We start from the raw sequence: 24,413 nt of genomic DNA, 5'->3' as shown, positions 1-24,413 counted from the left end.
CCCCCCCCACACACACCACTGTCTCTATGTAAATATTTTTTAAACTAGCTGGGCATGGTGGTGGGCACCTGTAGTCCCCGCTACTCGGGAGGCTGAGGTGAGAGGATCGTTTGAGCCTGGGAGGCTGAACTGTGACTGCACCGCTGCACTCCAGCCTGGGCAACAGAACAAGAGCCTGTCTCAGAAACAAACAAACAAACAAACAAACAACAACAACTTCTTGGGAGCCACTAGGCTTCCAGGGAAAAACTAGCAGGATGGAAGTGAAGAGGCCTAGATTCTGTGCCCTGGTCTGCTGGGCCGCGCTGAGCAGCTCACCTGCCCTCTCTGAGCCTCATTTCTCCGAAGGGAAATGAAGTTGGGCCATGTGCTCCCTAAGAGAGCTTCACCAGCCTCTCAAAATTGTGACCGAGCTTCTATTTATAAACTCTCATTTCTTACCTTCCAGTGGAGTTCAGAGAGATTCGTCAGTGCCTTCCCGGTGACACACTGGGCGCGCTGTCCCTTCCCAGGAGGTGGTGACAGGTGTCAGTTTCCCCCGAGCAGAGGGAGCAGGTCGCTGCCCTCCGTGGACAGGGGTTTCTGCAGAGCCAGTGCAGGGGCTCCTCCCCTCCAGGAGCTGGGCGTCCCGGGGGAGCAGACAGCCACTCCGTCTTCGGCTGTCCTTCTCTGGCGTTGGGAAACAGGCAGGAATCAGACTGTGCTTTTTCACACGTGAGGGTCACACCGGCTCCGAGCTCCTGGGAGCACCTGGAGGGCAGGTGGGCTTGAATGGCCCAGCCACGTGTGTCTGCATCTGTTTGTTGGTCTCAGAGGTGTGGCCAAGGATGGTCCCATTGCTCAGGAGGCTGAATCATCGGGGGAGCACACCCCAGGTAGGCCTGACCGGAACGGCATCGAATGACTGTCACGTAAAGCCAACGGCTTTGGAGAATATTGTTACAAAAGCACAGATGGGTGTGTCTTGGGCTGTGGCTGTGTGCATTGCTGCAGGAGCGGTGGGATATACCTACCTTCCAGCAGCCTCACCTGCTTGGCGTGTAGATGGCACTAGCGTACCAGCTGCAGCTATCGCTGAGGCACACGTACCCTTCTCAGGAGAACGTGCCCCAGGCTTCACTCAAGACCTGGTGTTTATTGACATTTTTGAGACAGCGTCTCGCTCTGTCACCCAGGCCGGATGCAGTGGCACAGCCACACTCACTGTTGCCTCAACCTCCTGGGCTCAAGGGGTCCTCCCACCTCCACCTCCTGAGTAGCTGGGACCACAGGCGTGCGCCACCATGCCTGGCTATTTTTGTGTTTTTTGTACAGGTGGGTGTTGCCATGTTGGCCAGGCCGGTCTTAAACTCCTGGCCTCAAGTGATCGACCCACTTCAGCCTCCCAAACTGCTGGGATGACAGACGTGAGCACCGCACCAGCCACCAAGATCTGTTGGCTCTTAGTTTGCACATAGTTCTAACAAATATCATCACCTGGTTTCTTGGGAGAAACAATTACTGAACAGGTGAGAGAGCTGTTTGTACTACCATAGACAGGTAATCGAATAGGAGTTTCAGGCTCATGTCAAAGAAAGAGGCAGAAAAATAAAACCGAAAAGAGGACCACCCGGGACCCTCTGGTTGCTTCATGTCCCCGTTCGCATCTGGACTATGACTGTGATGTTTGAAAGAGTAATCGTAGCCATAGCAGCGACTCAGGTTATTCAGAAAAGCTTAAGTGACCATTTGTATGTTCTGTTCCCAAAGGCAGGGAGGGAAATGATCCAGTCGAGGACAGTTTCATTCCAGAATGGGTCTCATAGAAGCCAGTACTGTTAGCTACAAAACCCACCATAGGGATCTGCTTCTTCTGTAGTGATCTACTGATCCCCTCCTACACCCCAGGCACACTGTGTGCTGTGAGGTGGATACCACTGTTGTCTCCATTTTACAGATGAGCAAACTGAGGCATAAAGACGTTAGATAAGCTGGTCACACAGCAGGGAAGTGCATGCTGGGATTTGAACCCAGGAGACTGATGTCAGAGGGCAGGTCTTGCACCCCACACTGCTGCAAAGAGAGACACGTGCCTGATCCGTGTTAGAAGGGGGTGATCTGCACAAATGCCACTCCCGTCACCAGCTTAGAATAAAGGACACTCCACACCAATGGCCTTTCATCAGCCAATTTCCCTGCAGACCCAAGAAACTGTATTATGCCTGGCCGGGCCCAGCACTCACCCAGAGATCTGCAAACTTGTTCTATAAAGGGCTGGACAGTAAATATTTTCAGCTGTGCAGGCCATATGGTCTGCTTCTGAAGCAGGAAAGCGCCGCAGACGAGATGTAAATGATGGGCCCAGTCAGGTGTGGCCGTAATTGGATCTAGATCCATGTTGGGAGCATAGCTCAGAGCCTCAAGAATAGAATCTTTCAAGTTTGGCCTTCCCTTATCCCAGGGTCACACCAGTCATTAAGCCCGCACCTGCTGGTTGGCCTGTGGTTGGAATCATCACCTCCCCCAGCCCCACTGTGCCATTGGCCAACTCCTACTTATCCCTCATGGCTCAGGTGAAAAATCACCTCCTCCAGGAAGCCTTCCCTGATGGTCCCAATTCACATGGGCTCCCCGTGGCTCCTGGCTCACCAGAGTCTACTGTGGCGAATTCTTTCCTTTTGTTCCTCCCCTTAAGCTGTGCTTTCCTTGGGGTGGGGACTCTGCCTCACAGATGTCCATCCCCTGGAGTCTGGCGTATTGTAAACACTTGGTAAATAATGAATGAATGTGACACCAGTTGACCAGCCCTGCAGCCTGGGAGCAGGCTCTGGGCTTCTGAGGCCATCTGTGAATGTGCATCTTGCCGTCCGGGGATTGCCCCCAAGCTCTGCCCCCCACCATCACCTCGGCCTTCATGCTGGGAGCCGCTGCTGCATGGAAAGCCGCAGCTGCCGTGAGTGATTGCCCCGGGGAGGGAGGCAGCTGCACCCAATTACGGTTGCACCCTCCCCCCGGCTGTAGGGAGTTATCACTGCCGTTGAGAGACTTGGGGGCAGCCGTGTGAGGACCCAGCGGACTCCTCACAGCCTCCTCGGGGTCCCCAAAGGGGCCAGAGAGGCAGAGGAGCCGCAGTCCTGTGTATGGGCCAGGGCCTGCCTCTCTCCAACCTCGTCTCCTCTGCCCTCTCATGTGATCCTTGTGACATCTCACAGGTGAGGGAAACTGAGGCACGGGGCCCAGACTGGCAGTTGCACCAGTAGGGCGGGAACTCCTTTGACTGGGTGCCCAGCTCAGGCGGCCACATACTGGGCCAGACAGGGGACTGGCGTGACCCCCCCAACCTCTCTGGGTCTCAGCCCCTCCTCTGGAAAGCGGGGAGAATATTGTAACTTCCCGGGGTCGGGTGGGACTGGGAGGATGGGTGAGGGGCTGGCATACAGCCGGTGCTCCGTCGGTGGCAGCCGCCATGGAACGGTGGCACCTGCCCAGGCCAGGCCCATCCGGCCTCACAGGGGCAAGTGAAGCTTCTCCAAGACGTGGCCAGGGTGGGACCTGTGCGCTCCTCTGTCCGCAGCCGCCCTGGGCACGCTGGACTTCAGCCTGCTGTACGACCAGGAGAACAATGCCCTCCACTGCACCATCACCAAGGCCAAGGTAGGCCCCGCCGGCCTGCCCCCAAAGTCCCTGCCCCGGGGTCCGCAAGAGAGGGCCTGGGTCAGGGAGGCCAGACCAGACCACACCACCCCCGGGTTCCTGTCCAGGCTTTCGGATGTCTGAGCTGTGTGGGGCCAGGAAGGAATTCTTGTTTAAACCTTCTTGAATACCGAACTCCAAGAAACGCCCTGGACACTCAGGCACTGAGGGGAGCAAAGAAACAGATGAGAATGGGAAGGTGAAGGCCTGGACGGAGGCCTCCTGAGCCTGGGGAGGGACTGCTGAGAGGGAAAGAGAGGGACAGGGTGATGTCTGTCCTGCAGGCCAGGGGAGGGTGGGTTGGGTGCTGGTGCCTCCAGGCCTCCCAGACGCCCTGAGGAGTGGGGACGCCACTGTGCACCCTGGAAGCCGAGCCACTGGAGGAGGCTGGCACCATTCGAGGCAGGGCATCCAGGGCCTGAGCCCAGAGGCCCTCTGAGCCTCACTACATGGGCTGGGGTTGTAGATGTGTATGGACCCCTCTGCAGCCCGGCCCGGCCCCTGGTGCTCCCCTCTGGCTCTGCCACTCGAGTCAGCATGTGTTGGTTCCATGTTCTCAACTGTCCTGTTCCCTTGCCCCCTCACCCCGTTGCTCCCTGTGGGAGGAAGGTGCCAAAATTGATGTTCTCTCGCAAGGTAAGGGCCTGCGTGGCCAGTGGAGTCCCCCTAGTAGTGCCGTGGAAGGGCCTGAGCCAGCCCAGCTCAGATCCAGCGGCTCCCGCAGGGCCCCACCCAGACTCCCAACCTGCAGCTCCCTGCCCCTCCTCCCAGCCTGGCGTGAGGGCTGCCCTTGGCGCCGTGCCCACCTGGTAGGACAGGCTACTGTGTGCCACCCCAGGCTGTTCCCCAGCCCAGCTTGGGCCACGACACGTGGACTGCCATGGGTAGGTGTGAGTGCCGTCCACGCCAGGCCCAGGGCCCTGGTTGGGCACTGAGAGGCCTGCACGCTCCATCCCACCCCTGCCCTCCCTCTGGAACCACCTGTGCTGTGGCTCAGGTCATGCCCAGCCTTGCCTGGCAGGGGCTCCAGCCGCCTCTAGGAGCAGAACTGAGCATTTATCAAACCCCGGCTGTGCCAAGATAGAGACCAAGCTAGACCCTCCCTGCTTTCCCTCTGTCCAGCTTTGCAGAGGTGGTCCCGGCCTGGGGACTGGAGAGGTGCTGGCTGCCAGGCTGCTCTGGCCAAAGCCCACGCCTTCCTCTCTCTCTTTGCCAGACACCAGGGCCTTTCCTTCCTTGTTCCAGGTGCGTGTGTGTGTGTGTGTGCATGTGTGGGTACTGTGCGTGTGTGCATGTAAGTGTGTGTCCACTTTGGGCTGTATCCCTCAGGTATCAGAAGTGGGGATGGGAGGCCCAGTTCCTTCTCTGTGTAAATCCAGTTCTGTGGGGAAGGGGTGGCCCAGGCTGGGGAAGAGCAGGGGTTCTGGGCTGGGGTGTGGGGAGGGGCCCAGGGTGGGCGAGCTGAAGTGAGGCTGGCCTCCGGAGGGCTGGGGTGGGGGCTGGATCCTCCAGGTGCACCTTGCTTGTCACCCTTTGTAAGGGTCGGTCTCAGTTTGCCCATCTGGAAGGAGGGTTGCTTGTCCCTGCCCTACCTGGCCATTGTGAGCGTTGTTGAGTTAACACGTGGCCCCGGCACGGCCGGTTCTGGGCGACTCTTGTTTTTGTTTTTTATTATTATTGTGATAAATTACATGGATCTAAATTTCCCACCTCAGCCATTTTTTTTTACTCCTCCCCTCAGCGCTCAACCATTGTTAGCGTGCAGCTCAGTTGTGCTAAGTACCTTCTACCTTCGCAGGGCTGTGAAACCCATCCCCAGAGCCCTCTTCAGCTTGCAAAACTGAAACTGTACCCACTGAACCACAGCTCCCCCTTCCTCCCCGGCCCCTGGGGAGGCCGCCATTTGCCTGCCTTCTCTGTGGATTTGACTCTTCTAAGGACCTCATATACCTCACACAATTGCAGCCCCCCAGTGTCTCTCCCTTCACGCTGCAGAAAGGCTTCAGGCTCCATCCCTGTCGCGGAGCGCGTGGAACTTCCTTTTTCAGGCTGAATGGTACTTCCGGCTAGAAAGCTCCTCTGAACACTTCGCCAGCAGGTCTCTGAGAGGCCCAGGGCGGGGTAGGGCTGGGGTTTTGGGGAGAGGCTCTCCTCTCAAAGCCAGACCCCCCGTTCCCTCAGTGCCAGGACCAGCCAGGGCCTCCCCCGGGCCTCCTTTGCCCATCCCGCCTGTATGAGTCCATTTTCATGCTGCCGAGAAAGACACGCCTGAGACTGGGTAATTCATAAAGGAAAGAGGTTTGTTGGACTTGCCGTTCCACGTGGCCGGGAAGGCCTCACCGTTATGGCGGAAGGTGAAAGGCACTTCTCACATGTTTGGTGGCAAGAGACAGAATGAGAGCCAAGCAAGACGGGATTCCCCTTATCAGACCAGATCTCGTGGGACTGATTCGTTCCCACAAGTACCGTGTGGGAGAGGCCTCCCCCCGACCGGGTCCCTCCCACCACCTGTGGGAATGATGGGAGCACAGCTCAGGATGAGAGTTGGGTGGGGACACTGCCAAACCTTATCGCCTCCCGTGGCGCCCGGCCCTAAACCGTGGGACCAGTTTCTGTCTCTTGCGAACTCCCAAGCGGGGAGGATGTGCCCAGTAGCCCCACTAACAGCTCCCTGCCCTGCAAACAGCCTCCTGCCCTTCCCTTCCGTGGACAGTGGTCAGGCTCCGTGGGAGGCATGGGTGGAACCCAGGTCAGGGCCAGGGAAGTGCCTGTGTTTGGGCACAGAAGCTGGTGGCTGCACGGTGACATGGCCTCAGGCAGTGCCTACTGGTCCTTTTGCTTTTGGCCAAATGTGCGGCTGCCCAGGATGCTCAGGGACCTGCCGCGTGGAGGAGTAGAGAGGCAGCAGCAGGGGCCTCGTCACCGTCCAGGGGTCTGAAGGACAGAGCAGGCGCCACTCCTGTCCCAGCATGAGAGCGCCCCTCGACCCAGCCTAGCTCCCACGGGTGTCTCCGGGTACAGAGGTGGGACCACCAGAGCCACTGGAAAGACACGCCAGAACTTCTGGTGGCCCAAAGATTTGTGAGTGAAATGTGTCAAGAAACGTGGCCCAAATGGAAACATTTTAAGCTACAACAAACGAATGTATAAGAACTGTAAGAATAAGACACAGCTGTCAGGCACCCCCTGGTCAGGCTGGGCCACCAGATTCCCAGAACTCGGCACTTCAGGCACTTGGTGGGAAAGGCGCAAGGCCGGGGTGAGGGAGTTGAGTTTGGAAGAGCAGCCTTGAGACCTTGAGCACATGTTGGGCCACTGAGCCAGGCCCTGCCCCAGAGGCAGCGTCACAGTGCAGGGCACAGCTCAGGTGCCCCCACTGGACCTCGGCCACTTCTCCGGCATCTCACAGGGGCCTGGCGTGCAGAGAAGAGAGCAGACACCTTGCCTGCCAGACCCTGTGTCCACACGGTCTCCGTCCCTCTCACTCCAGCCCTAGGAAGGCGGGACTATTAATTATACCCCCGCCCTTATTTTTTTTTTTTTTAAATTTGAGACAGGGTCTTGCTCTGTCACCCAGGCTGGAGTGCAGTGGTGCGATCACGGTTCTCTGCAGCCTCTGCATCCCAGGTTCAAGCGATCCTCCCACCTCAGCTTCCCTAGTTGCTGGAACCGCAGGCACTTGCCACCCCACCCAGCTAATTTTTTTTAGTTTTTTGAAGCGACAGGGTCTTACAGTGTTGCCCAGGCTGGTCTTGAACTCCTGGGCTCAAGCACCGATTACAGGCATGAGCCACCGTGCCCGGCCACCCCCTTTTACAGATGACAAAGCTGAGGCTTAGTAACTCATCCACTTCCCAGCTGGTGAACACAGGAGCTGAGCCTGGAACCCAAGCCAGCCAGGCCCCCAGACCTCTGCCCTTTGCCAGTGGCAGGGAAGTAGGTGGTTGGACGCCCCTGCCACGTCCCCCAGAGCTCCATCAAAGCAGTCTGGGGTGGGCCTGGGTGGGAGCCCCAGCGTCCCCTTGGAGATGGGCCTGGTGTGGGTAGCCACGCCCCCTCCCCAGGCTCCAGGGTAGGAACCGGGCCCTGCACCTTTGAATCCTGTCCTGGGGATGCTGGCTGCCTCCCGGCATCCTGAGCACCATCCCAGAGGAAAACAACTGCAGTTTTCGGAGACAGGTGCCTGCTGAGGTCAGCAAAGCCCCCATCTGTCCGTGCTTCTGTGTGCCTCTGGCTGTGCGTGCGTGGCGAGGTTTTCTGAAAGAACCAGAGTGAGTGAGGGGAGCCATCTTGTGGAGGGACCCTCTGTGGCCAGTCGGCTTGTGTGATCTCTGTGGACTGATTGGGAGTTGTAGCAAATATGGCCAGAAATGGGGCCTAGTCTCGGACCGTGTCCCGGGGTTACGTGGATTTAGGGTCGATGAGGGGCGTGACCACTCAGGAGGCCATGCTGAGAAGATGGGGGAGGGGAGTCAGGACGATGGAAGGACCTGACCAAAGCGGGGTGGGGAGGGAGGCTCAGAGGAGGGTGAGCTCCTGGCTTCCCGGATGAGGAGAAGAGAAAAAGTCTGTCCTGACGGAGGACCCGTGACAGCTGCCCTGGGCTGGGATGTTTTGGGGAGGGGAGATTGCACTGGCATCGAGCCATCCTCACTCCCTCCATCTGGAGGGGTGGGGCCTGGGGGCTTCTGTGAAAGGGGCCATGAATGGACCCGGCGGACAAGGGTATCTGCTGGCCCAGGCACCTGCAGGCCCTGTCCGTTCCATCTCCCCGATTTCCGCTTCACACTCTTTGCTGTTCTCTGCCCAGGGCCTGAAGCCGATGGACCACAATGGGCTGGCAGACCCCTACGTCAAGCTGCACCTGCTGCCAGGAGCCAGTAAGGTGAGGGGTTTCACCCAGGCCTGCCCACCAGCGGCAGCCACCCCACCACCTCCGGCAGTGCACACTGGTCCTTTGGCTTTGGGGCCTGGACTGGGCTGGGGGCACCCAGGGAGGCCCACCGCTGCCACTCCCCTCAGAGCCCAAGCAAGCTGATGGGACCTCAGCCGTTCAGCTGCACACTCAGCCGTTCAGCGTTACCTGCCTGCTGATCTGGGAATTCCACAATTTCCAGGCCAGCATTTTATAAGAAGCATTCTCGGTTGGAGGTTACTATTACGGACCTATCAGAGCATTTAACGTGTTGATGGGCTATTCCTTGACTCTCCGTAAGGGGGATGAAGTGGGCGGAATCTGCCCAGTATATTTGACCACAGGATCCTCATTCCTATGCCAAGAGTCCGACCACACGTGGAAAGGGCACCAGCACAACAGGTGCATCTAGGAGAGGAGAGAGAAACTGCTGTTAAACAAAAGCATCAAGGTGACCTCGAGCTGTGGAAAATCAGAACTTAATTAGACTTCCTTCTGTGCATCGTGCACTTCAGTGCTGTTTTATTTTTAATTTCTTGGGGCAGAGTCTGAGTTGACTTGGGGTCCTAAATGCGTAGGCCTGGGCCTGCAGCCATCCAGAAGGCCCACCCCAGAAGGGGCCGTTCCCCCTTCCCTCGGGAAGGCAGGGCTGTAGGAGAAACGGCAGCGCCCTACCACCTACTCCTGGGGAAGAAATGGGGTCCCCACGCTGGGCCTCGACGTCCTTATGCTGCAGGAGGGGCTCGGGGACGTGAGGGCCGAGGGCGAGTGTGACCAGGGAAGTGTGCCCCACGTGGGAGCTCAGTGACCCCTCATTTGTGGGACTGGAGCCGGCAGTGCCTGGCTGCTGAGTTGTAGGAAGTCCCCAGGATTTTCCCCAGTGTTTTATCAAGAGCAGTCTCCTTATAAACAAGCGGGACAGAGGGATGCCCGTGGCCTTTCCACAGCGGGAACCCTGACGCTGCCACCGAGCTGGAATTGGAAGCCCAGACTGTCTGACCTCCCAGCCTGGGCCGGGCGTGGCAGGCATCAGACCGACTCAGACGAGGAGCTCAGAGTCGCTGGCACAGGAGGAGGGAGTGGCGGCAATATTCCAGCTCGGAGAGGCCACCCTGAGCCGGCCCGAGGACAGGATGGGTTCCAGGCAGAGGGGACAGTCCGCGAAGGAAGGGAATGCCCTGGGAAGGAGACTCCAGTTCCACACAGGCCCCCTGCAGAACCCACCCCATGGCCTCGGGCTGGAGGTGGAGTCCTCTTTGGATGAGCCTCCTATGGCTGCTGCAACAAATGGCCACAAACTTCGTGGCTTAAAGCAGCTCCCTCATTCTCTGCCTGCTCTGCAGGTGAGAAGTCCAGCAGTGGTCTCCCTGGGCTGCGTTCCTTCTGGAACCTGGGGAGCCCAGCCATGTCCTAGCTCTTTCCAGCTTCTGGAGGCCGTCCACCCTCCTGGGCCCCTGGCCCCTTCCTCCGTCCTCACAGCGGCCCCGTTGCATCTCTCTGGCCCCCGCCTTGGTGATGTCTCACTCTGACTCTTCTCTGCCCTTTCTGCTGTGAAGAACCCGTGACCACATTGGGCCACCCGACAATCTAGGATAATCTCCCTGTTCTAACGTCAGCTTGTTACGAACCCTAACTCCACCTGCAGCCTCAGTTCCGCTTGGCCATGTTGATGACACATTCCCAGGCTCCAAGATGAGCATGTGGCCGTCTCTGGGGGCCGTTGTTCTGTCTGACACACCCTTCGATGCTAATACGATCATCTCTCTCTTCTCCAGGCAAATAAGCTCAGAACAAAAACTCTCCGCAACACTCTGAACCCCACGTGGAACGAGACCCTCACTTACTACGGGATCACAGACGAAGACATGATCCGCAAAACGCTGCGGTAGGCGAGGCCCCGGCCACCGGCCCCTCCCCCACCCCGCCCGCTTGTCCTCACGGAGGCAGGACCGGAGGGTCAGATGGCCTCCTGTGGGTTCAGCCTCATGCAGGCAACTCCAGCCTGGGGGTCTGAAGAAAGGCAGAAAGGTCTGCCCACACCGGCGGAGCCTGGTGGATGGAAAGGGTCACTCTGGCCCCAGTGCCCTGAAGGTGCTTCCTGGGGCCTCTCCGGGTGCTTGCGGCGGTTCCCTTCAGAGAACCGGCTCTCCCCACCTCCCGGCACTGGCCCCACCTTCTCCCGTCCCCTCTTCCAACCTGAGGACACTTGTCCGGGAGGACAGTACCTGACATCATGCCACACTCTGGCCCTGTCAGGGCCCAGGCATCTCGTGCGTCTCCCACCCCAGACCAGGGCAGGGCCTGGGGCAGGACAAGCCAGGGCTGACCCTACCCGCGCACACTCCCCCTACGCCCGGCGTGTCCGAGCCGCTGGCTGTGCCTCTCACCCCCAACCCAGCATCTCTGTGTGCGACGAGGACAAATTCCGGCACAATGAGTTCATCGGGGAGACACGCGTGCCCCTGAAGAAGCTGAAAGCCAACCACACCAAGACCTTCAGTATCTGCCTGGAGAAGCAGCTGCCGGTGAGAGGAGTCATTGAGCGCCTGCTGTGTGCCTGGCTGGGTGGCAGGTGCTGGGAAGGCAGAACTTCCTGCCCGTGGTGGGGCTACTGAGGGGCAGAGTGAGAGGGGAGGGGAGATGAGGAGGTGAGCGTGGAGAGGCAGGGAGGTAGAGGTGAGGGAGGACCCTGGCTTTCACTCTGAGTGGCCACGGGAGGGTGCTAAGCTGAGGGACTGCGGGGGATGACAGTTTACCAGCCTCACTGGCCTGGGCTCAGGATGGCTTGAAGAAGAGGGAGGAGAGGGCAGGAGGCCCGGGCAGATGGGGAGAGATGGGCACAGCCCTGGCCTGACCTTGGCGGCGGTAGAAGAGCTTGACTCTGAACCGGGTGTCCAGGCAGCAGATGGGACATCCTTGGGTGAGGGAAGGGCAGGTCCGAGGTTTGGGGCCGGAGCCACTGGAGCCTCGGGCTGTTCGCGGCACTCAGAGGACTGTAGCAGGGGCCACGGGTGGACGGGACTCTCAGGGAGCGTGCTTGGAACGCGTCAGACTTGAGTGCCCGTGAGATACTCAGAGGAGACAGAATGGCCTTTGTCTGAACGTTGTGTCAGAACAGATTGTGCCCCCTGGCCTGCTCCAGCAGCTACGCCCTCCCGCGTCTTGGTCTCTATGTCCCTCTTCCCTCCCCCGCCCTCCCTTGTCTCTGGCCTGGCCTTCACCTGGTTCATAGGGCTGATGAAGCCAGGAGTCCCTAGTGCCACCAGGGTCAAGAGAAATGCCGGGGCCTCAGCCTCCCAGTGTTCAGGACACGGGCAGAGGCTGGGCAAGGGGCAAGTTCAGAAGGACAAAGCCCAGCGGTTGTCCCCAGTGTACCCAGCCCCAGTGGGCCCGGGGATGTGGACTCAAGTCAAGCCCTGGGGGGTGAGTCAGCCTGTGGCCAGGGCTTCTTCCCAGAATCCCAGTTGTTTTTTCATAATTTGATCCAATTTTATTCCCTTGTCACATTCTCTCCCACTCAGACATTTGTGTGATGGGTATAACCTTTTCTGGTTTATTATTAGTCACTCACCACCGGTAACCCAGTTTTTCCATATGATCTATGTCACTTAAGAAAGGCAACATCTTGGGAGGCCGAGGGAGGTGGATCACGAGGTCAAGGGTTCGAGACCAGCCTGGCCAACATGGCGAAACCCCATCTCTACTAAAAATACAAAAATTAGCCAGGGGTGGTGACGGGCGCCTGTAATCCCAGCTACTCAGGAGGCTGAGGCAGGAGAATTGCTTGAACCTGAGAGGCGGAGGTTGCAGTGAGACAAGATCACGCTATTGTACTCCAGCCTGGGTGACAAGAGGAAGACTCTGTCTCAAAAAAAAAAAAAAAAAAAAAAAAGAAAGAAAGAAAAGGCAACACTAGCCGTACTGTAGTGTTCCTGAGTTTTGATCACTGGAAGCAACCGTGTGGGGGTGTGCTTGTGTGTGACTTGTGCGTAAGAGCATGTACATATCAGTACATATCTGTGTGTGACTGTGTGTCTGCGTGTGTGTGGTGTGTGTTCGTGAAAGCATGTGCACCCCTGTGCATGGCCGTGATCACGGCATTACTGGGTGCGCTACCCGCTCATTGGTGCCGTTCAGGGACTCACAGTGACCCCAGGAGCACAGTTTGGGATACACCCTGGCAGTAAAGCCACATTCTGGTGATACTTTTATTTTATTTTTATTATTTTTTTTGAGACCAAGTCTTGCTCTGTCACCCAGGCTGGAGTTCAGTGGCACAATCTTGACTCACTGCAACCTCTACCTCCCGGGTTCAAGCACTTCTTGTGCCTCAGCCTCCCGAGTAGCTGGGACTACAGGCCTGTGCCACCTCGCCCGGCTAATTTTTGTATTTTTGGTAGAGACGGGGTTTCACCATATTGGCCAGGTGTCTCAAACTCCTGACCTCGAATGATCCACCTGCCTCAGCCTCCCAAAGTGCTGGGATTACAGGTGTGCACCATCGTGCCTGGTTAATTTTTGTATTTTTAGTAGAGACAGGGGTTTGCCAGGCTGGCCAGGCAAGTCTCGAACTCTTGACCTCCGGTGTTCCTCCTGTCTCAGTCTCCCAAAGTGCCAGGATTACAGGCGTGAACCCCTGTGCCAGGCCTCTGGTGGTACATTTAGAATTTACAGTCTGCGAACATTGTTTTAAGTCAATACTGAGTAATACACAATGGTCTTCATATGAAACAACCCAAAGCACAATATCCTAGCCCTGAAAAAACAGCGAAAAATATCTGAAAAAACAGCAAAAGATATCCCTGGTGGTGGTGGTGGTGGTGGTGGTGGTGGCGGTGGCGGTGGCGGTGGCAGCGGCGGCGGCGGCGGTCGTGGTTTTGAGATGGGGTCTCGCTCTGTTGCCCAGGCTGGAGTGCAGTAGCGCGATCTCGGCTCCCTTCAACCTCCGCCTCCTGGGTTCAAGTGATTCTCCTGCCTCAGCCTCCCAATAGCTGGGACTACAGGCGCCTGCCACCACGCCCGGCTGATTTTTGTGTTTTTAGTAGAGACGAAGTTTCACTATGTTGGCCAGGCTGGTCCTGAACTCCCGACCTCAGGTGATCTGCCCGCCTCGGCCTCCCAAAGTGCTGGGGTTACAGGCGTGAGCCGCTGTGCCTGGCGCCTGCTGGTTTATATTGTCTAATTTTCACACCACACACACTGACACAGGCAGCACAGTGCCTCGAGGCCTCACACACAAAGCTCTGCCTGAGGGGCAGATGGCGAGATCTCGCAGGCCTGGCCTGATCCACTGGGAACGGCTGCCTGGGCGCTGTTGAAAAGGACTCTGAGGGGGCATTGGAGCTCAGGGCAAATGCTGAGATCGATTAGCCATGCCTGCTCTGGGCGTGGGAGGTGGTGAAGGTGGCCGGTGGGGCGTGTGTGTCCTCCCTGCTCGACATCCCTGCTCACCTCACAGGACTCTCATCTCCAGAAAGGGCTGGATGTAGCCAGAGGGACTCACTTGGTGCTAGGCAGGGCACCACTGTGAGTAAAAGGGTGTGGCTGGGCCTGCTTAGGAGAGGAGCCCGGCAGAGTCCTAAGGGGACCCAGGGGGACGCAGGGCCCAAGCTGGGCATGTGCGGCTGGGCTGAGGCCCAGGAGAGAGGGTTCGGGTGCACAGCAGCCGGAAGGAAGAGGCCAGGTGGTCTCGGGAGGTCAAGGAATGGAGAAGCCTCAGTCTGGCTGGGGATGGGGAGGCCTGGAACTGAGATCTGCCCTGAGAGGCAGGCACCGGGCAGCTGCTGAGGCAGGGGAGGGGACTGAGTGGCCTCCCCACTGGGCTCCCAGCTTCCCCAGGGTGAGGAAAGTACCAGAGCTCTGTCTCCTGGGCTCTCCTGAGGGAGCCGCCTCCAGTACCCTGAGAGGCTCCAGGAAGCACCTTCAGGGGACCGGGGCCAGGGTTACCCTTTTCCATCCACCAGGCTCTGTTGGCCATGGGCAGACGTTTCTGCCTTTGTTCGAACCCTCCAGGCTGGAGTTGCTTGTGTGAGGTTGAACACACAGGGGTCCCTCCACTCCTGCCTTCACTAGTATAAGCCTCCAGTGGGCCTTTAGTGCCAGGCCCTTGCCCAGCCCTGAGGTATTAAAGATGATGCAGGTATTAGCCAGATGCAGTGGCTCATACCCATCATCCCAGCACTTTAGGAGGCTGAGACAGGTGGATCACTTGAGGTCGGGAGTTCGAGACCAGCCTGGCAAACATGGCAAAATCCTGACTCTACCAAAAAACAAAAATTAGACTGTAGTTCCAGCTACTCAGGAGGTTGAGGCAGGAGAATCGCTTAAACCCGGGAGGCGGAGGTTGTAGTGAGCCAAGAAAGTGCCACTACACTCCAGTCTGGGTGACAAGAGTTCAAACTTAAGGAACTTAGAGGTTGGGGCAGACCCATGAGGAAGCAGGGGGTCACGCAGGCCATGGCAGGATAAACCCGAGGCAGTGGGCACACAGAGGGGACGGCCAACCCACCCCGAGGGTCAGAAAAGCCCCCCAGGCCCAGAAGGACCAGGAATTTATCAACGGTGAACACAGAGGAGGGTGCTGGAGCTGTGGATTAAGCGTGCACAGAGGTACGGAGGTGGGACCCGGCTTCAAAGCCGAGGGACTGCAGAGAAAGTCAGGGCGGGCCGTGAGGAGGACCTGGCGGAAGACCATCTGCGGAAGCCGAGCACGCCAGGCCGGGGACTGCAGAGCTGTGAAGGGCCCGTTAGCGCATGTCAGGGTCTGTGCACCGTGCTGTCTGTGGCCGCCACGCCGCTCTGTCCTTAGAGCAAAAGCAGCCATAGAGAAGGCCTCAAGGAGCCGGCAAGGCTGTGTTCCAATAACATGTTATTAATGGAAGCCGAAGTGTGAATTTCATGTCATTTTCATGTGTCACAAAATATTTTTCATTTCATTTTTCTTTCTGCTATTCTGAAAAGTAAGCACCAGCTGGGCGCGGTGGCTCACGCCTGTAACCCTAGCACTTTGGGAGACCAAGGTGGGAGGATCCCTTGAGCCCAGGAGTTTGAGATCAGCCTGGGCAACATAGTGAGACCCCATCTCTCTTTTTTTGAAAATAATTTTTTTAAAAAAGGGTAATAGCCACTCTTAGCTCACATCCCACACAGAGCCAGGTGTCGGGCCTGATCTGGCACCAGCGCCGCAGTTGCCGATCCCTGGGCTGGCCCTTGCAGGGCTGTGAAGGGCACCCCAGGCCATGCAGCCAAGAACAGGGAGGGCGAGGGTCAGATCCACCCCCAGCAGAACCCTTGGGAGGGAAGCGATGATAGAAGGCCTGTGAGTTCACAGTGTGGCCACTCACCAGGGACCCTGACCGGGCCTGGCTGCAGCAGCGAGAGTGGGTGGGCTCAGGAAGAAGAGGCCAAGTATGGCCAAGAGAGGGGTGGGAGCAGGTGAGGACTGAGTGACCGTCCCGTCCAACAGGTGGACAAGACCGAAGACAAGTCCCTGGAGGAGCGGGGCCGCATCCTCATCTCCCTCAAGTACAGCTCGCAGAAGCAGGGCCTGCTGGTGGGCATCGTGCGGTGCGCACACCTGGCCGCCATGGATGCCAACGGCTACTCGGACCCTTACGTGAAAACGTGAGTGTGCTGTGCGCGTGACCACCTGCCACCTCTTCACCTCTAAGGACAGAGGTCCGTGTGCCGGCTCCGTGGTCTCAGGTGGCAGGCACCCAGGGAGTACTTGAGGTACAGGGACGCCGTGTTCCCTGATGGGTTCCCTTGGCAACTCCAGGGGTTAAACATGGCCAGCCCACTTCAGAGATGGGGAAACTGAGGCCCAGAGAAGCTGAGTGGCTTCCCAGAGTCATGCAGATATTAGTTATCACCTGATGCTATGTCCAGGCCTCTCTGTGACTGAGGGGCCCAGGAGGGGCCATGAGGAGGTCGGAGGAGGGGACAGAAGGCAGGGCCAGTGCCAGGGGTAGCCAGGAGGCTGGGGGAGGTGGCAGAGGAACTCTGCCAGGCCTTGGCAAATGCCCACATGTGCCCAGCCCTATACTGGGGCCACAGATGCAGATAAGAGTCCACTCAGCTCTACCAACAGGGGCTGATGGTGGTCCTGGGAAGAGACACTAACTCAGGGTCCATGCCAGGTGACCTGGGCCCCAGAGCTGTGGACCTGTGAGCCTGGTCAGGAGAGGCTGTGTAGCTCTGAGAGCCAGGCAGGAGCCGGCGACCCTTTGGAGAGGGGTGCCGCAGGTGCCACAGTGACTACCGTCAGTGCCTGGGGCGCTCCAGAAACTAGGTAGGTATGAGTGTGAGCTCACAGGGAGATGCTGGAAAAGTGAGACTTGGAGAGGGATTCAGTTCGCAGAAAGGAGAGGCAGGTGCTTCAGGGAGGGGATGACAGAGGAATGGCCCTGACCCAGGGGACACCAAGGACCCAGGGGACTAAGGCCTCAGGGACATCCTGGCACCATGAAGAGGCCAGTACTCCTCATGGCACAGCTCTGGGGGCACCACTCCCATGGCCGTGATCATATTTCTGTCACTTTAAAAATTGTATGTGGCAGGTACAGTGACTTCCACTTACATTCCCAACACTTTGGGAGGCCAAGGCAGGAGGATCGCTTGAGGCTAGGAGTTTGAGAACATCCTGGGCAACATAGTGAGACCCCCATCTCTACAAAAAAAAAAGTAAAAATTAGCTGGGCATAGTGGCATGTGCCTGTGGTCCTAGCTACTTCAGAGGATTGCTTGAGCCCAGGAATTTGAGACCAGCCTTGGCAACATCCTGAGACCTTGTCTCTACAGTTAAAAATAATAATAAATTAGGCCGGGTGCAGTGGCTCATGCCTATAATCCCAGTACTTTGGGAGGCCGAGGCATATGGATCACTCAACCTGCCAATATGGGGAAACTCTGTCTCTACTAAAAATAAAAAAAATTAGCCGGGCACGGTGGCTCATGCCTGTAGTCCTAGCACTTTGGGAGGCTGAAGTGGGCGGGTCACCTGAGGTTGGGAGTTCGAGACCAGCCTGACCAACATGGAGAAATCCCGTCTCTACTAAAAATACAAAATTAGCCGGGCGTGGTGGTGCATCCCTGTAATCTCAGCTACTTGAGAGGCTGAGGCAGCAGAATCGCTTAAACCCACAAGGCGGAGATTGCGGTGAGCAGAGATTGTGCCACTGCACTCCAGCCTGGGCAACAACAGTGAAACTCTGTCTCAAAAAAAAAAAAAAAATTAGCTGGGCATGGTGGTGGGAGCCTGTAATCCCAGCTACTTGGGAGAATGAGGCAGGAAAATCACCTCAACCTGGGAGGCGGAGCTTGCAGTGAGCTGAGATCGCACCACTGCCCTCCAGCCAGGGTGACAGAGCAAGACACTGTCTCAAAATAATAATAAATAAATAAAAATAACATGACAGTAATGGGATGGCTACTTTGGGAAGCAGCCGATAGTTCCTCAGAAAGTTAAACACAGAGTCACCATTTGATCTGGCGATTCCACTCCTAGTTGTATACCCGAGAGATAAGAAAAACACGTCCATCCTAAAACTTGTGCAGCAATGTTCATAGCAGCACTATTCACAACAACCAAGAGTGGAAACAGCCCAAACGTCCATCCACTGATAAATGGATACACAAATGAGGTCCGTCCCTGCAGTGGAATATCAGCCCTAAGAAGGAGTGGAGCAGGTACGTGCTACACCGTGGGTGGACCTTGAAATGAAGATGCTAAGTGAGAGAAGCCAGATACAGAAGGCCACGTATTGCAGGACTTTATTTCTATGAAGTGTCCAGAATAGGTCGACCCACAGAGGCAGAGAGTAGATTTGTGGTTTCAGGAGCCGGAGGAAGCTGCATCTTTGGGGGAAGTTAGGCTTCCAGAAAGAGCGCAGGGCTACTGGTTTTCTATGTGGAAAACACTGAAGTAGGCTCCAGCCTCAACAACTTAGCAAAACAAAGTATCCAGTGCACTAGAGACCCGAGTGTTGGGGGAAGCTCTGTGAATGCTGAGAAGACACTCAGGAGACTCCCATAATAACCATTGGAGAGAAAGTTGGCAATATCCAGTCGACGTGGGAAATGCGTGTGCCCTGTGGCCACATTATTTTCCTTCCAAGTTTATTTCCTAGAAACCTGGGCATGGGTGGGTAGCTATTTATCACAGCATTGCTTGTAATAGCTATAAACTGGAAATAGCCAAACATTCATCCTCAGAGGAATAGATTAATAAAATGTGGCATATGTGTAGAATGTAGTACTATGCAGTTAAAAATGAATAAATTAGAACTAGATGACTATTATAACATGGACAGCTGTTGAAGACACACCAAATGACACACAGTAGGATACTGGTTTGTGTCTATATATTTTTTCTTCTGACTTGTCATTGACTTGAATCTCATTCGTATATATCCTTGCAGGAGGATATGCAATCTGAAGCCCAAATGGTGTGGTTTTGTGTGTTTTTTTGTTTGTTTGTTTGTTTGTTTTTGAGACAGAGTCTTACTCTGTTGCCCAGGCTGGAGTGCAGTGGCGCGATCTCAGCTGACTGCAACCCCCCTGCCTCCCAGGTTCACGTAGTTCTCGTCCCTCAGCTTCCCAAGTAGCTGGGATGACAGGCGTGCATCACCACGCTCGGCTAATTTTTGTATTTTTAGTAGACGGGGTTTCACCAGGTTGGCCAGGCTGGTCTTGAACTCCTGACTTTAAGTGATCTGCCCGCCCTGGCTTCCCAAAGTGCTGGGATTACATGTGTGAGCCACTGTGCCCAGTCTATGGTGTGAAACTTTTAAACCAGTTTCAATGCTCACCTGCCAGATGGACAGGAATTCCAGGGTCACCCGCTGGGTTGCCAGAAAGCAGAGTCTTACCTGCTGTGACAGACAGTCTGGTCAACTTCCACAGGCAAGCAGGGGGCCGCCTGGGCAGGGCCTGTCTGCTGTACCACAGGCTCCTCCCTGTCACAGGCAGCTGTTGTGGGTGCTGCTGGACTCCTGCAGCTGGGTCCCACCTGCCAGCCACGGGTCAGGTCACGTGGCCTTTCAAAGTCACGCCAAGCTGTGGGCCACTCCCTATATCTGAGCCACACCTCGCCTGAGACCTCCACGTCTGTTTCGGACTCCCTGGGTGAGACACGAGGGCTGCTGCTCGGGTCTCCTCAGGGGTCCCCATCTCTGAAAGGCCCCTTCATGGACCAAGGGCCTTTTCCTCACTAAAAGCAGGGGAAATGAGGGCACAGGTTAGATGGTAAAAGGGGCACCCCTCAGCTGCATCCTAGACCTGGAAGAGAGGGAGGGACGTATCCAGCGGTTGATGCTGAGGGCCAAAGCTAGATGGGTCAAGGCCTTCTGTCTGCACCATTATTTTTATTTATTTTCTTTATTTCTTCCTACCTTTTTTGAGACAGTGACTCACTCTGTCACCGGGCTGGAGTGCAGTGATGCGATCATAGCTTACAACAGCCTCAAACTCCTGGGCTCAAGCAGTTCTTCTACCTCAGCCTCCCGAGTAGCTGGGACTACAGGTGTGTGCCGCCATGCCTGGCTAGTTGGTTTTTGTATTTTTTGTAGAGACTGGGTTTTGCCATATTGGCCAGGCTGGTCTCAAACTCTTGGACTCAAGCGATCCTCCTAACTCGGCCTCCCAAAGTGCTGTGATTACAGGTGCAAGCCACCATGCCCAGCTATGCACCGTTATTTTTATAAACCTCATCTCTGGTGACACTTACCCCAGTTTCCCTGGAAGTTGACCCCAGGCCCAGTTCTTGAGGGTTTGTGGGAAAACCCCAGGAGTAACAGTGCCTGTGACAATCGCTGACATGTCGAGTTACACGTAATATCCCTGGGCGATGCGATGACTGAGTGTGACCCTCCCAGCAGCCTGTGCAGTCGCCCTGTTATTATCTCCATTTCATGCCAGTGAAAATGGTGGTAACTGGCAGTAACTTGCTGTGCCACCCTGGGCAAGTCCCATCTCTGGCTCTCTTATGTATAACCAGAAGGGGTTTCTTCTCGAAGCCACAGGCCAGCGGAAGGTGCTGTGCAGAAGGGCCAGAGGTACATGGCACAGGGTGGCTCCATGAGCCTCAGTGGCCAGGGCCACTGTCCTAACAGCAAGGGAGGGAGAGACGCCACAGGGCAGGCCTCCGGGGCTTTGCAGGGTGGACTGGTGCCAGAGCAGGGTGTGCTCAGGGAGGGTGCTGAGGGATCTCCGCAGAGTGGTCAGGTGAGGAGGGAAGGACGCTCCTGGCAGGGAAAACAGAACAGAGGGCAACACTGGTGGAACTGTGCATAGCTGAACGTGCTGAGGCTGGTGCCTGTTGTGGAAGTCTGGTGGCTGAGTGAGGGGTCAGCAGATGGGCACAATGTCCAGGCTGAGGGCGCAGAGATCCCAAAACCACTTTCTTCCAAGGGCCTGTGAAGGCCGGGCATGCAGGACCCTTCTGTCCTTGCTCCTCACCCGTTACCAAACAGGCCAAGGACAGTTCACAGCAGACACAAAACCAATACGTAGCGAAATGGCCAAGGAGCCTAGTAAGTAACTAAGGAAATCCGCTGTCTCCGATGGTGGGCTTCGGGGAATCTCCCCAACCTTCTTTTTTAAATCACGTTTATTGAGGTACAGGTTGAGTGTCCCAAATCCGTAAATCCAAAACCCCAAACATTTCAAGCAGCGACATGACGCTCAAAGGAAATGCCCATTGGAGCGTTTGGGATTTCAGATTTTTGAATTTTTGAAATTTTGAATTAGGGATGCTGAACTGGTAAATATACTGCAAATATTACAAAACATGAAAAAAATCAAAATTCAAAACATCTGGTCCAAGCATTTCAGATAATGGATCCTCAACCTGTATCATTCATATCCAGTGAGTTTTTCTTTTGTTTTCTTTTCTTTTTTAGAGACAGGGTCTTGCCCTGTCGTCCAGGCGGAAGTGCAGTGGTGCAATTATAGCTCATTGCAGCCTTGAACTCCTGGGCTCAAGCGATCTTCCCAGCTCAGCATTGTGAATACCTGGGACTACAGGCATGCACCACCATGCCCAGCTAATTTTTAATTTTTGGATAGAGATGGGGTCTCGCTGTATCGTCCAGGCTGGTGCAGTCTTGTTTCCACCACCACAGTCAACATACAGAATATGACCCCAGAAAGTTCCCCAGCCCCAGGCAACCACTGACCTGTTTTCTGTCTCAGTAGTGTTGCCTTTTCCAGGTTTTCCCACGAAGCAGTCAGATAGTGTGTCTGTGAAGCCTGTGAATCTGGCTGCTTTGACACAGAGAAATGCATTAGATTCATCTGTCAGTTGCATGTACCAGGAGTTTGGTTCTTTCTATTGCTGAGTGGTCTTCCGTTGTTGGTTAGTTCCCCGGTTGCAGGGTGTGTGGTTGTTTGCAGTTTTTGGTGGTGGTAGAGAGCTGCAATGAACAGGTTTTTGTGTGGACATACGTCTTCATTTCTTTCTCCTAATCCCAACTTTTGTCCATATGCATTTTCTAGTGTTTCTATAATAAACCAGTATTATTTATGCCATGAAAGTCACAATTTTAAAATATGCACAGTAAAGCAACTATGAGATATCCTTTTCTGCCTCTCAAACCGGCAAGGATTTTTTAAGTGATAGCATTCAGCTTTGTCACAGGCACTGTGGGTCAACCGTGCAGCCTTCCTGGAGAGGAACTGGCAAAATAAGCCAGACATGGGCGTTTCTTTGGGTGGTGCCTTCACTTCTAGGGATTCAGGTATTCGTTGGACAGATGTTTGTTCAGCCCCCCAGTGCCAGGCGCAAGGAGTTGGTAGTGGGCGAGACCACAAGGCACGCTCAGCAGGGACAAGACAGTTGTCATGCGATTATCCGTGCGGGAAGAGGGGGAGTTTTGCAAAGAAGTTGAGGACCTCTTGTCCCCTTCTCCAGCCTGCACATGACCTCCCTGTCATACAGAAAGAAGCCTGAGCCTGGCTTCCAAGCACCACGCTTGTGCTTGCTGGCTGTGTGACCTTGGGCAAGTCGCTCCACCTCTCTGGGCCTCAGAGGGAGACAGCTGTTCTGCATCAAGGTCTAACCCCTGAATGGCTGTGGAGGGAAGAACATCTGTGTGGCCTCCTGTTACTGCACAAAAGGTCTTGTCCTTCCTCAGAGCTCCAACAAGGTAGTGGTGACGGTTGTACAACTCTGCAAGTCTACTAAAGGCTACCACGTTTTATACTTCAGAAAGATTGATTTTATGGTATGTGAATTATATCACAACAAATCTGCTATTTTATAAAAGAAGCTTGAGGCTGGGCGTGGTGGCTCGTGCCTGTAATCCCAGCGCTTTGGGAGGCTGAGGCGGGCGGATCACCTGAGGTCAGGAGCTTGAGACCAGCCTGGCCAACATGGTGAAACCCGTCTCTACTAAAAATAAAAAAATTAGCCGGGCGTGGTGGCAGGTGCTTGTAATGCCAGCTACTTGGGAGGCTGAGGCAGAAGAATTGCTTGAACCCAGGAGGTGGAGGTTGCAGTGAGCTGAGATCGCGCCACTGCACTCCAGCCTGGGTGACAAGAACGAAACTTCGTCTCAAAAAAAAAAAAAAAGTCTGGGCACGGTGGTTCACGCCTCTAATCTCAGCACTTTGGGAGGCTGAGGTGGGTGGATCATAAGGTCAAGAGATCAAGACCAGCCTGGCCAACATGGTGAAACCCCGTCTCTACTAAAAATACAAAAATTAGCTGCGCATGGTGGCGGGTGCCTGAAATCCCAGCTACTCCAGAGGCTGGGAGTAGCCTCTGGATTCAAGCAGGAGAATTGCTTGAATCCGGGAGGTGGAGGTTGCAGTGAGCCGTCTCAAAAAAAGAAAGTTTGAACAAGAGACCAACTCTGCTAAAAGCTCTGTTCTGGTGGGAAATGTGAGCCTGATGAAAATTAGGCTTCCAGAAACGAGGAAAAATCCCTTCCCTAGGGGGATGGAGGGCCCCCCACCATGGTTCACTTCAGGAACGTGCGTGTGAACAGAAGTGCGGTGGAGAAAGGGACCCCCCCCACCATGGTTCACTTCAGGAAGGTGTGTGTGAACAGAAGTGCGGTGGAGAAAGGGACCACTTGCTTCTCGAAAACAATGTCTCGCCTTTGCCACAAAATAGAGTTGGGAAAATGCAATGATGAGGACAAAAGAAGGGTCCAGGAATCTCTCCAGGGACAGAAAGCTCTTTGAATCCCTGCTGGCTTGATCTATACCCCATAGCATGTCGCCATCCTCTGCCTGTCCCTTGGATGTAATTCCAGATACCTGAGGCCAGATGTGGACAAGAAATCCAAACATAAGACAGCGGTGAAGAAAAAAACCCTGAACCCGGAGTTTAACGAGGTATGAGGGGCTGGTGAAGCTTCATGAAGGCCACTCCTCTGCCCCAGGGCGGTGGGGGTGTGGCTGGGTTGTCAAAAGGTCATGGTGGGATGGGGAGGGTGGTCAGAGATGGTGGGGAGGGGCCGCACCAAGCCACAGACACAGGGGAGCTGGGGGACCCCTGGAAAGTTCTTGGCAGGAATGCCGGATGTAGGGCTGGGGAGAGGGAAGTGTTGAGGGATGTCCTGGGTTCCTCATGGAGGCCACGGGGCAAAGAGGGGGTGAGGAAGATGGGAAGAAGGTCTGTGTGGGACAAGGGGACTCGAGACACCCTGGGGCCCCAGGAAGGTCTTCAGCCCAAAGTAGCGAGTACAGCTGGAAACACGATTCCCCCCAAGGAACAAGAAGGAAAGAAGAGCGGAGGGGCCTTGGGTAGAGCACACGCCACACCAGTGATCCAGAGGCAGGCAGGGGAGGTTGAGAAGATGCTTCCAGGGAGTGAAGGGAA

General features: G+C 55.8%; 1 protein-coding gene across 2 annotated transcripts in view; it reads left to right on the top strand.

Annotated features, from left to right (window-relative positions):
* Positions 1-24,413, top strand: part of DOC2B (double C2 domain beta) — a 35,932-nt gene that overhangs the window by 6,573 nt on the left and 4,946 nt on the right. For both annotated transcript variants that reach the window (XR_005236764.2, XM_073023833.1), the window contains exons 2-7: positions 3,554-3,633; positions 8,483-8,557; positions 10,363-10,472; positions 10,986-11,112; positions 16,053-16,210; positions 23,845-23,926. Coding sequence is in view for 1 of the 2 variants with exons in the window: in XM_073023833.1 (XP_072879934.1) it covers positions 3,554-3,633; positions 8,483-8,557; positions 10,363-10,472; positions 10,986-11,112; positions 16,053-16,210; positions 23,845-23,926 (632 nt within the window). In the remaining variant the exon portion in view is untranslated. The remainder of the gene's footprint in view (positions 1-3,553; positions 3,634-8,482; positions 8,558-10,362; positions 10,473-10,985; positions 11,113-16,052; positions 16,211-23,844; positions 23,927-24,413) is intronic.

This window comes from Chlorocebus sabaeus, chromosome 16 (genome assembly GCF_047675955.1).
Source record: "Chlorocebus sabaeus isolate Y175 chromosome 16, mChlSab1.0.hap1, whole genome shotgun sequence".
NCBI lineage: Eukaryota > Metazoa > Chordata > Mammalia > Primates > Cercopithecidae > Chlorocebus > Chlorocebus sabaeus.
Note: the sequence above shows the minus strand (reverse complement) of the source record. Positions and strands in the feature narration are given on the sequence as shown.